Here is a 12,508-nt window from a genome sequence, read left to right as displayed (position 1 = left end):
ATGGGTGTGTGCCTGGTGCTGTTCACCACCTCCCCCAACAGCTGCCCTTTCTGTGGCAAGAGGGAGACCAAGTATATGGCACACATATACATTGAATTTGCCAGGTTGCAGTCTCTTCTCTGGTTCCTCCAAAATCTTCTCCTGAAGTTCTGGCTGCACTTTCCCCCCACACCTCCTGATCTAGGCACACCCCATCTGTAGCCCCATGAAGTCGCAAGACCTCCTTGTCAGCCTCCTCCTGGTGCTGTCCAAGGTGGCTGACCACCATACCAGGAGGAGTTAGCTGGATGGGGAGGTGCTCTATGACTGTGAGGCCTACTTCTGATCCCCCCTTCAGTAACATATCTGGGCAGAGTTCCACATCAACTGGCTCACTGGATGCCACTGAGGAGCATTGAGCGCTGTCCAGGGGTCTCTGCTTGGTGCCCCGACTGGAGCTATGTTTTTGAACCTGTGACATTCACTTCTGTCCCTTTTTTTTCTTTCTTTCTTTCTTTCTTTCTTTCCATTTGTTGTCCCTCAAAATCGTTTGAGAGCTGGGTCCAGTAGCGCTTCCCTTAGGCTGGAGGAGAGGGGCTTTAGATGCGGGTGGGCGTGCACCATCCCCTCCTCAGAGCCTCAATAGGAACCCCCCCACAAACCCCCCCAGGTCAAAGTCTCGGGCAACCTGAAACCCCTTCCTGTGGAATCAAGTTTGCTTCTCACTCAACACTGCCTCAGAACCCTGAGGGCCCCCAACATTCCATCCACTGCCTCAGAACCTGCAGGACAGCAACATTCCATCCAGTGGCTTCGGAACCCTCAGGAACCCAAGATTCTGCCCAGCTGCCACAGAACCTTCAGGGCAGGGCTCCAACGTTCCATCCAGCTGCACTGTCCTTGGGCTAAGGGATCCCTGGGGGACTGCGTCCATTGGGGCGGGAACATCCATCGGGCTGAGGCCTTGGATGAGATCCCGGCCGGGGCTCCCCTCCACAAGGGCTGGCTGGCCGCCAGTGCCCCCCTGGGTGGCGGCCAAGCATGCCGGGGCAGCTCGCTAATGCCTCGGCTATCGCTATTTCCCACCCTCGCCAGAGCCTTGCGCCGAGCGTGTGGGCAGGGAAGGGTTAATCCGAACTCCGCCCTTTCCCGGGGCACGTGGTGCCATAACGGGGCTGTGATAGGGCAGGTCGGGAGCAGGGTGGGAGCGCAGCAGCGCCCCGGACGCCTGGGTTCCGAGCGTGGCTCGCAGCGCCGTGAGGGGGCGAGTCCCAGTCTGCAGCCCGCGGGCCCCGGGAGGGCTCGGCCCGGCCCGGCCGGGCGGTGAGTGGGGGCGCCGGGGGGAGGCCGAGGCAGGAAATCGCTGCCTGGAGGAAGTGGTGGCAGGGGCGGGGGGCTCGGAGCCGAAACGCGGCTGGGACCGGAGAGACCCCCCCGCCCCCAGCCAGCTCTGGAGCAGCGCGGGGGGGTCGGTGGCCCTGAGCCCAGCAGGGCCCCCCCAGCCGAGCCCGCCCTGGGGCAGCCGTCGCAGGGGGGTTTCTAGATCAGCTGTGCGGCGCTTTCCTCCTGCCCCGAAGGTGAGAACAAAGGAGGGGATCCCCGTCAGGCCGGGACTTGGAGCCCGGAGCCGCGCAGCCCCTCGCGGGGAGACCCCAAAGCCCTGAGCCGGGAGAGACACCAGCCTGGCGCAGCGCGGGGCTGGTCGGCAGCAGAGAGGAAACCCCCCGCCCCCCAATCCCCGCGTAGAGACCACCCCTGTCCTCATGGAAGAAAATCCCCATAAATGTTCTGACTGCAGGAAAAGCTTTAAGCAGAGCTCGACCCTGAGGAGGCACCAGCGAACCCACACGGGGGAGCGACCCTACAAATGCCCCCAGTGCGGGAAGAGCTTTGCCGACAGCTCCAACCTCCTTCGCCATCAGAGGAGCCACACGGGGGAGCGACCCTACACGTGTGCCCAGTGTGGGAAGAGCTTCGGGCACAGCGCGACCCTGATGAAGCATTCCAGGACCCACACGGGCGAGAGGCCCTACAGGTGTGATGAGTGTGGGAAGAGCTTCTCGGAGAGCTCCAAGCTCCTAGAGCACGAGAGGATCCACACAGGCTTGAAACCCTACAAATGCCCTATCTGTGGGAAAGTGTTCTGCCACAGCTCCTCGCTGACCAATCATCAGCGGGTCCACACAGGTGAGAGACCCTATAAATGCCCCGAGTGCGAGAAGACTTTTGGCCGCCGCTCCATGCTCATTCGACACATGAGGATCCACACAGGGGAACGACCTTACAAATGCCTCCAGTGCGGGAAGGCCTTTGCCGTTCTCTCAGTCCTGATCCAGCATGAGCGGATCCACACAGGGGAGAAACCCCACAAATGCTCCCACTGCGGGAAGTGTTTCAGCGATCCCTCTGTCCTGACCCGGCATGAGCGCATCCACACAGGCGAGCGACCCTACAAGTGTGTCCATTGCGGGAAGGGCTTTAGTCAGAGCTCCACCCATGCCCAGCATCTGAGAACCCACACCGGGGAGCGGCCCTATAGATGTGATGAGTGTGGGAAGAGCTTCAGTGTGAGTTCCAGCCTTGTTGTCCACCAGAGGATCCACACAGGAGAGAGACCCTATAAATGTCCCCACTGTGGGAAGAGCTTTAGTGGCTGGCCAAATTTTAGCAGGCATCTGAGGACCCACGCCCAGGAGTAAACCTGACAGGTGACCCAATTCTGGGAGATGCTACTGTGATCACTCTGGGCTCTTTAGACAGAGAACCCATGCAGTGGAGAGACGCTATAAATGCCCCAACTGTAGCCAGAGCTTTTGTCTCAGCTCGGAGCTTAGTAGGTACCAGAGAATGCACGTGGGGGGCTACCTATAAACGCCCCAACTGATGGAAGAGCTTTAATCCCAGGATGTACCTTGTTATTCATCAGAAGATCCACAGCAGAGACAGGCCTGAGAAATAAATGTGGAGGTAAGCGTCATTCAGAGCTCAGAACAGGACTTCTGGTATGGCGGAGGAGTGGGGCCTCCGAGTGGGGCGGATAGTGAGTTTCTTTTCTACCTCTTATTTTTGCAAGAGCCATTTTGTTCTTGTCCAGTCTGGGTTGTTAAAAATTCAGCTTGAACGTGAAGTTGGTTTTTTTTTTTTTTTTTTTTCTGGTAGAATGTAATTCTTTTCTTCACGCTATCCTAAAGGTGGGTGGGGGTAGAGATCAAGTGTGTCTGTGAGGCCAATCTTGTCCCTGTTGTGGGTCAATTCCTGTGCAGTATTGATCTGTACCATACGGGGTGCCGTCACTTTGGATGGGCTATCACCAGCAGGAGAGTGAGTTTGTGTGTGTGTGGGGGGGGCGCGGAGGGTGAGAAAACCTGGATTTGTGCTGGAAATGGCCCAACTTGATGATCACTTTAGATAAGCTATTACCAGCAGGAGAGTGGGGTGGGAGGAGGTATTGTTTCATGGTCTCTGTGTATATAATGTCGTCTTCAGTTTCCACAGTATGCATCCGAAGAAGTGAGCTGTAGCTCACGAAAGCTCATGCTCAAATAAATTGGTTAGTCTCTAAGGTGCCACAAGTCCTCCTTTTCTTATAGGGTATGAGAAACTGTTATCTGTAGGAATTTGCTACCAGTATTTGCTACCTCTCGCCTTTCCCATCTTCTGGTGCAGAGGTAGGAAATTGTTACCAGTCGCAGTTACTGATCCTTAAGGCTGTTTTACACCTTCGACTGTGACTGAGAACTAGCCCTGATGACTCCAAGATCTCTTTCTTGAGTGGTAACAGTTAATATGGACCCTGTGTGTTTATGCGGGGGAGGGCGGGTGTCAAGGTTCCTTCCCCACTCTGAACTCTAGGGTACAGATGTGGGGACCTGCATGAAAACCTCCTAAGCTGACTTTTACCAGCTTAGGTTAAAAATTCCCCAAGGTACAAACTGTTTTACCTTTTGCCCTTGGACTTTCGCTGCCACCACCAAACATCTCACCGGGTTCATTATTGGGAAAGAGCCATTTGGAAGCATCTTTCCCGCCAAAATCCTCACCCAAAACCTTGCACCCCCCTTCCTGGGGAAGGTCTGATAAAAATCCTCACCAATTTGCATAGGTGACCACAGACCCAAACCCTTGGATCTTAAGAACAATGAAAAAGCATTCCATTTCCTTACAAGAAGACTTTTAATAGAAGTAAAAAGAATTGCCTCTGTAAAATCAGGATGGTAAATACCTTACAGGGTAATTAGATTTAAAACATAGAGAATCCCTCTAGGCAAAACCGTAAGTTACAAAAAGACACAAAACCAGGAATATCTATTCCATTCAGCACAGCTTACTTTCTCAGCCATTTAAAGGAATCATAATCTAACGCATACCTAGCTAGATTACTTACTAAGTTCTAAGACTCCATTCCTGTTCTGTTCCCGGCAAAAGCATCACACGCACACAGAGAGCCTTTGTTTCTCCCTCTCCCCAGCTTTGAAAATATCTTGTCTCCTCATGGGTCATTTTGGTCAGGTGCCAGGGAGGTTATCCAAGCTTCTTAACCCTTTACAGGTGAAAGGGTTTTTCCTCTGGCCAGGAGGGATTTTAAAGGTGTTTACCCTTCCCTTTATATTTATGACAGGGGGTCTTTCTGATAATTGCTTCCTGCCTTCTTTTAGTTTTCTGGTTCCTTTTCCCTGAACTCAGTGTTCGTGTGTCTGTCTGTCTGCCCGCCTAACTTCACTGGGTGATGGTCGTTACATGGTTTGATTGTTCACCTACCTGAATGTCTTGCAGCCATTTCCTCGTGTTTTGGGATTGTTGTCTTGGGGTGCATCAGAGTGTCCCATTATGGAGACTGGTGATCTGTTTTGGGGTGCACACTCCATCACTTTGTACATACAGATGAGATTCTATTTTCCAATGTGCACGTTACTTTGCACTTACCAACATTGAATTCAATCTGCCATTTTGTTCCTCAGTCAGCCAGCTTTTTGAGATCCCTTCAGAGTCGGTTTTGGACTTGACTGCCTTGAATAACTTTGTATCCTCTGCAAACTTTGCCCCCTCAATGTTTCGTCTTTTTTTCCAGATCATTTATGAATATGTTGAATAGCACTGGTCCCAGGACAGATCTTTGGGGGACCCTGTTGTTTAACCTCTCTCCACTGGGAAAACTGACCATTTATGTTTACCCTTTGTTTCCTGTCTTTTAATCACTTACTGATCCAGGAGAGGACCTTCCCTCTTGTCGCATGACTGCTTAGTTTGCTTAACAGCCTTTGGTGTGGGAACTTGTCAAAGGCTTTCTGAAAGTCCAAGTACAGTAACTCCTTGCTTAACGTTGTAGTTATGTTTCTGAAAAATGCTACTTTACGCGAAACGATGTTAAGCGAATCCAAGTTCCCTATAAGAATTAATATAAATAGGGGGAGTTAGGTTCAGGGAATTTTTTTTTTGGTCAGACAAAATACTGTATATAAAAGTTTTAAACAAACAAACAAGTTAATACTGTGCACAGCAATGATGATTGTGAAGCTTGGTTGAGGTGGTGAAGTCAGAGGGTGGATATTTCCCAGGGAATGCCTTACTGCTCAATGATGAGCTAGCACTCGGCTGAGCTCTCAAGGGTTAACACACTGTTGTTAATGTAGCCTCACACCCTACAAGGGAGGGGAGACAGCATGGCAGAGAGAGACAGAGACACACACCCTGTGTGTGAGAGAGATGCACATTGCCCCTTTAAGTACGCTGATGCCACTCTAAGTACATTGCCTTTTTAAGTAGATCAGAAAGTTGAGACAGCAGCTACTACCAGCAAGCTCCCTCTGTCCTGAGCCTTGTTGTGTCTCTCCCTCCCCCCCCCCCCGCCCCACTCTGTGGAAATGGGGTAAAGTAGCAGGGAGGGGACACATCCTGACTTTAGCATCCCTCTTTCCTTCCCCCCCCACAAAGCAGGTAGGAGGCTCCTGGGAGCAGCTCCAAGGCAGAGGGCAGGAGCAGCACATGGCAGTCCGGGGGAGGGACAGCTGAACTGCTGGCAATGGGTAGCATGCTGAGTGGCTGCTGCACAGGGAATTTAGGGGGGCTGTCGGTCCACCCTGGTTTCAAGCCCCCACCAGCTCGCTGCAACGGGCTGCTCTTCCTGCAAGCAGTGGACAAAGCAGGCAGCTGCCAAATGACGTTATAAGGGAGCACTGTGCAACTTTAAATGAGCACGGTCTCTAATTGGTCAGCAATGTAACAACGTTAACCAGGACGACTTTAAGTGAGGAGTTACTGTACACTATATCAACTGGGTCACCCTTGTCCACATGCTTGGTGACTCCCTCAAAGAATTCTAATAGATTGGTGAGGCATGATTTCCCTTTACAAAAACCACGTTGACTCTTCCCCATCAATTCACGCTCGTGTGTGTGTCTGATAATTCTGTGCTTTACTATAGTTTTGACCAGTGTGTCTGGTACTGAAGTTAGGCTTACCAGCCTGTAATTGCCTGGATCACCTCTAGAGCCTTTTCTTTTAAAAAAATAAAATAAAAATGTTAAATTAGCTATCCTCCAGTCTTCTGCTACAGAGGCTGATTTAATGGATAGGTGTCATGGAGTGGAGTGTACGTGGCCTGGCCTAGAAGAGCAGGAGTGAGATCTAGTGGGTGGAGCAGGCATCCAGGTTGGGGAACGAAGCCAAGGGTCAGCACCAGTCAACTACCAGTTACCAGAGCCAGGGGTCAAGCCAGAGTCAGAACTAGGAATTGAAGCTGAAGGTCAGAGCCAAGGTTGGATACCAAATTCCAGAGCCAGGATCAGGAGTCAGAGGATGGGGTCAAAGCCAGGACGGGTCACTGAGGATTGGAGGTGAGGCATAAGGGCAGGAGGAGACACAAGGATCAAGCACAGAGCAGGAGCATGGTGGGAACAAGAGTGAAGCCAGGAGCAGGGATGAGTGCAGGAGATAGGCACAAGCAGGGTCCAATGCAGCCACAACAGGAAACGACCTTGTTGCTCAGACAAATGTCCTGTTCCGCCTCCTGGCTTAAATAGCGTAGTAGGACCAATCAGCGGAGCTGGGCAGTACTCCAGTCAGAGCGCTCGTGGGTGATGCCTATAACCCCAGTAGCTTTTCAGCCCACTTGACTTCAATAGCCATTGGGTGGAAGCCAGGATGTGACAGCTGTTTGGGGATGTGTAAGCCTGAGGTCAAGTCCTGGGACGTCATAATAGGTTATGTACCACAGTTAGTAGTTCTGGGATTTCATATATAAGTTGCTCCAGAACTCTTGGGTGGATCGCATCTGGTCCTGAGGACATATTACTGTTTCATTAATCAATTTATTCCAAAAACTCTGACATCTCAATCTGGGACAGTTCCTCAGATTTGTCACCTAACAAGATTGGATCAGGTATGGGAATCTCCCTCACATCCTCAGCTGTGAAGACCAATACAAATAATTAGCTTCTCCGCAATGGCCTTGTCTTCTGGCCATTGCGGAGAAGCTAATTGGGTGCTCCCTTAGCACCCTGATGGTCCAGTGGCCCCACTGATTGTTTGGCAGCCTTCCTACTTCTAAACAACTTTTTGCTGTTAGTGTTTTGCTTGTTAGCCTTCAAATTCATTTTTGGCCTTCCTGCTTATACTTTTACACTTGATTTGCCAGAGTTTTTGTTCCTTTCTATTTTCTTCAGTAGGATTTGAGTTCCAATTTTTAAAGGATGCTGTTTGGCCTCTAAGAACCCTTTTTACTCTGCTCTTTAGCAGTGGTCACGTTTTTCCCTGTTTTATTTATTTATTTATTTGGGGAATATGTTTAGTTTGGGCCTCTTATGGTGTTTTAAATAGTTTACATGCAGCTTGCAGGCATTTCACTCTTTATTTTTATTTCCATTTCCTCCTCATTTTTGTGTAGTTCCCCTTTTGGAAGTTAAGTGCTATTGTGGTGGGTTTCTTTGGTATTCCCCCCCCCCCCCAACAAGGTTGTGAAATTTAATTACATCATGGTTGCTATCACTGAGCCATCATACTCTATGAATCTTTTGGACCAGATACTGTGCGCCACTTCATCAAGAATGGCCTCTCCCTTTGTGGGTTCAAGGACTAGCTACTCCATGAAGCAGCCTTGAAATGCAAAGCACTATTTGACACTTGGGACATACTTTAAAGTAACACTTCTGTAACTTTGCCCTCTTCACATCAGATTTCCCCCTAAAAACTGCCATGAGAAATATCCTTAATTATGGCCCCATTGTGCATTCACTCACTGTGTGACCTTGGGAAAATAATTTTGCATCTGTTTCTGAGGTTTCCCCACCCATAAAATAGCAATTATGAAACCCACCTTTGTGGTCCGCAGATTAAAAGTGATATTTAGGCGTTCTTACTACTTTGGAAACACACATCTGCAGTGAAGAAAACTTTGAACTGACACTCCCAGGCCTCACAACGGGAGCCAGTGAAAATTAACAGTGAAAATTGAAAGCATAGGTTCATCTGCAAGCATCAGAAATGCAGTGTCCTGGGAGACACTGGAATGGACTGAGGGGAAGATGGGGTCAAACAGCTCAAGTTAAAAGCACCTGTGACTATTGATAATAAATCAAAGTGGAAAGCTCTTCGCACGTATGTGTTTCTTTAAGCAGCTTGTGCTACTGTACAAGACAGGACAGCACTGCTTTATCCCGCTGTAGGAATGCATGGGCGTCCCTCCCTGTCAGCCTCAGAGGGAGGCCACACGTCCTCGCTGTCACATCTATAAAGGGCAATTTTTCAAAGGGGGAATTAACAGTGTTTGAAGCTCAGGCCCTCTGTCCAGGCTGATTCCCCACCCTGGCACTCCGAGTGCAGAAGCTGAGGGCCCGCAAGGATTCTAAAAATGGATACTGGCCACTCCAGGCTGGTATTAAACTCCCAAGGTCACAGCTTCTCTCTGACCTTGGATGGGTAGATGCTGCCACCACCCAAACACAAAAAAACGCTTTGAACCTAGGAAGGGGCACTTGGGAATTCCTCCCTGTGGGGTGCCCTCGTGCCCTCTTCCCCACCCCTCCGGGGAAGAGCTGAGAAAGAAAACGAATGAAATTAGCTGTTGTCACCACCTAGTGAAACGGCATCTGCACAAACCTCTTAGGACACAAAAAAAACCCCAACCCTGTTGTGAACAAAGGTAAATTTTATTAGAAACCAAAAGAAAGAAAATACGTCTGGAACTTAGGCTATTGCTAGACTTAAAAAGAGCAAATCTAATAATTAAGCATCAAGAATGGTTTTTTTTTTTTTTTTTTTTTGAGGTCCGGCTTAATGGTTACCAGCAAAACAAAAGGATTTTGGGGGTTAGCACAGAGGAGTCCACAAGCCTTACAGAAATAAAAGAGAGAAGCTAATCGCGCCTTCCTAGACGTTTCCTGATCTACTTACATATCTGGGGTTTCAAATTGAGTAGTTCCAGGTATGATCTGGTGATTTTCATACCTGGTTCACAGCTTTTTACAGCATAGCTTTACCACTGACAAAGGGAAAGTTTCCCCCCGCCCCCCATTTTAAAAAGTTCTAGCCCTCCCCTTGGCTCTTTTGGTCAGTTGCTCACTCCCTTCCTTTTTACCTATGGGCTTTTTTAACCCTTCACAGGTAAAGCAAGTAGAGAACAGCTACTAACATGGATTTTATAGCTGGCTGGCTGGCTAGGTGTCCATAAAAGGGAGCTACCCCTCCCCCCTTCATTTATCACATGCCCCCCAAATCACAGACGGTGCTGGCCAGCCTGGTTCAGGTCAGGTCCACACTGACTGGGATTTCCTCCTGGAGGTTTAGGAAACAGAGTTAATAAGATACACGCACCTCTAATTTTACTACCAATTACATGGAGAACTCAACAGTATTTTTCACATTTCAAGGACTACGTTGACTTAGAATCCGGGGACATTTTTACCCAGCTGATTCTGGGAAACCTTTCTGGGAGAGGGCATCAGCCACTTTGTTAGAGGCTCCTGAAATGTGTTGTATTTCAAAATCAAAGTCATGAAGAGCTAAACTCCACCAAAGAAGTTTTTTGTTAGTTCCTTTGACTGTGTGAAGCCACTTCAGCGCAGCATGGTCGGTTTGCAGGTGGAAACGCCGTCCCCAAACGTATGGGCGTAGCTTCTCTAGAGCACACACAATGGCGTAACATTCTTTTTCCGAGACTGACCAGTGGCTTCCCCTCTCAGACAGTTTTTTGGCTGAGAAACACGACAGGATGGAATTGCTGATCTGGTCCTTCCTGCATTAAAACTGCTCCTACACCACCTGTGGTTATGACGAAAAGTTGGTCAAAGTCCAGGGCCCTTAGTACAGGGTCAGACGTAAGGGCTGCCTTAAACTGGTTAAAGGCTTTTTGACACTTTTCGGTCAACTGAACGGCATTTAGCTGTTTTTTCCTGGTTAGGTCTGTCAGTGGGGTGGCAATTTGGCTGTAGTGTGGTACAAATCGTCAATAATACCCAGCCAAGCCCAAGAAGGATTGGACCTGTTTCTGTGACATAGGGACAAGCCAATTTTGGATAGCATTTACTTTAGCCTGTAGGGGGTTGATAGTTCCTTGACCCACCTGGTGTCCAAGGTACCTGTTACCCTGTTTAGGCCTATTTGACATTTTTTGGCCTTAACGGTTAATCCTGCCTCCCTTATATGCTGAAAGACAGCTTGGAGGTGTTCCAGGTGTTCTGCCCATAAATCTGAGAATATAGCCACATCGTCAAGGTAGGCTACTGCAAATTCCCCCAATCCAGCCAGAAGGTTATCTACCAGTCTCTGGAAGGTGGCGGGTGTATTTTGCAGTCCGAAAGGGAGCACATTAAATTCATACAGCCCTACATGGGTCTTACCTTTCCTTGGTGGGGTCATCTAGCAGCACTTGCCAGTACTCCTTAGTTAAATCTAAGGTGGAGATGAACTGGGCATGTCCCAGTTTCTCCAATAGTTCATCTGTGCATGGCATTGGATAGTTTTCTGGGTGAGTTACAGCATTTAGTTTATGGTAGTCAATGCAAAACGAATTTCCCCATCGGGTTTGAGAAGCAGAACCGCTGGAGAGGCCCATGGACTCTCAGAGGGGCAGATTACACCCATCTGTAACATGTCCTTCATCTCCCTTTCTATAGCAGTTTTGGCGTGAGGAGCCACCCGGTAGGCTTGGGCTCTAAGTGGGCAAGCATTACCTGTGTCAATGGAGTGGTACGCTCGTTCTGTCCGTCCTGGGGTGGCTGAGAACATCGGTGCGAAGCTGGTGCACAGCTCCTGGATTTGCTGTCGCTGCTTATGCCCAAGGGTGATGGAAAGGCTCACCTCTTCTACGACACCATTGCTTTTTCCTTCATAGTAGACTCCTTCTGGCCACTCAGCATCGTCTCTCTCCTGGGCTGTAAACTGGAGAACCTTGATTTCTCAGGCATAAAAGGGCTTTAGAGAATTAACATGGTATACTTTAGGTTTTAGGGTAGGGTCTGGGAATGCTATGCGGTAATTAACAGCTCCTAGGTGCCATAAATGGCCCCTCCTATGGCACTTGCATCTTATTGGCCTGGAGCGCTTTCAGGACCATGACTTGGTCACCTACTCGGAAGGAACGCTCTGTGGCATGTTTATCATACCAGGCCTTTGGCTCTTGTTGAACATCTTGTAGGTTTTCTCAAACAAGGTCTAGAGAGTCCTTGAGGGTGTTTTGCAGGTTGGTTACAGAATGCAAAATGTTAGTTCCTGGAGAAGATGCAACTCCCTCCCGTTGCTGCTTCATCAATTGTAAAGGCCCCTTTACTTTGTGGCCATAAATGAGTTCAAAGGGTGAAAACCCCAACCTGGGATGTAGTACAGCCCTGTAGGAAAAGAGCAACTGCTGCAACACTAGGTCCCAATCATTGGAGTGCTCATTCACAAATTTACACGTCATGGCCCCCAAATTCCCATTAAACTTCTCCACTAGGTCATTTGTTTGATGGTGGTAAGGAGTGGCAACCAAGCGGTTCACCCCATGAGCTTCCCAAAGATGTTTCATGGTCCCTGCCAGAAAGTTAGTTCCTGAATCCGTAAGGATGTCGGAGGGCCAACCTACCCTTGCAAAAATGTCTGTTAATGCCTGGCACATGCTTTTAGCCCTGGTCTTGCTTAGAGCTACTGCTTCCGGCCATCTGGTGGCAAAATCCATGAAAGTCAGTATGTACTGCTTTCCTCTGGGTGTCTTTTTCGGAAAAGGACCCAGAATATCCACAGCTACTCGCTGAAATGGAACCTCAATGATGGGGAGTGGCTGGAGAGGGGCTTTGACCTGGTCTTGGGGCTTTCCCACCCTCTGGCACACCTCACAAGTCCGGACATAGGTAGAAACGTCCTTGCCCATTCCCTCCCAGTGAAATGACTTCCCCAAATGGTCCTTGGTCCTGTTCACCCCAGCATGGCCACTAGGGTGATCGTGGGCTAAGTTCAAGAGTTTTCCCCTATACTTAGTTGGAACTACCAACTGTCTCTGGGGATGCCAGTCCTCCTTGTGCCCACCAGAAAGGGTTTCCTTGTATAAGAGTCCTCCTTC

At 49.4% G+C, this 12,508-nt stretch overlaps 1 protein-coding gene across 1 annotated transcript in view; it reads left to right on the top strand.

Annotated features, from left to right (window-relative positions):
* LOC140912947 (uncharacterized) overlaps positions 1–12,508 on the top strand; it is a 43,135-nt gene that overhangs the window by 27,985 nt on the left and 2,642 nt on the right. Inside the window, 2 exon segments of the mRNA XM_078853160.1 lie at positions 1,645–2,675; positions 2,677–2,946. Of these exon segments, the coding sequence (XP_078709286.1) occupies positions 1,645–2,675; positions 2,677–2,850 (1,205 nt within the window). The 3' untranslated portion in view covers positions 2,851–2,946.

This window comes from Lepidochelys kempii, chromosome 6, assembly GCF_965140285.1.
Source record: "Lepidochelys kempii isolate rLepKem1 chromosome 6, rLepKem1.hap1, whole genome shotgun sequence".
Classification (NCBI taxonomy): Eukaryota; Metazoa; Chordata; order Testudines; family Cheloniidae; genus Lepidochelys; species Lepidochelys kempii.
The sequence above is the reverse complement of the archived record's forward strand: the minus strand, read 5'-3'. Positions and strand labels throughout refer to the sequence as shown.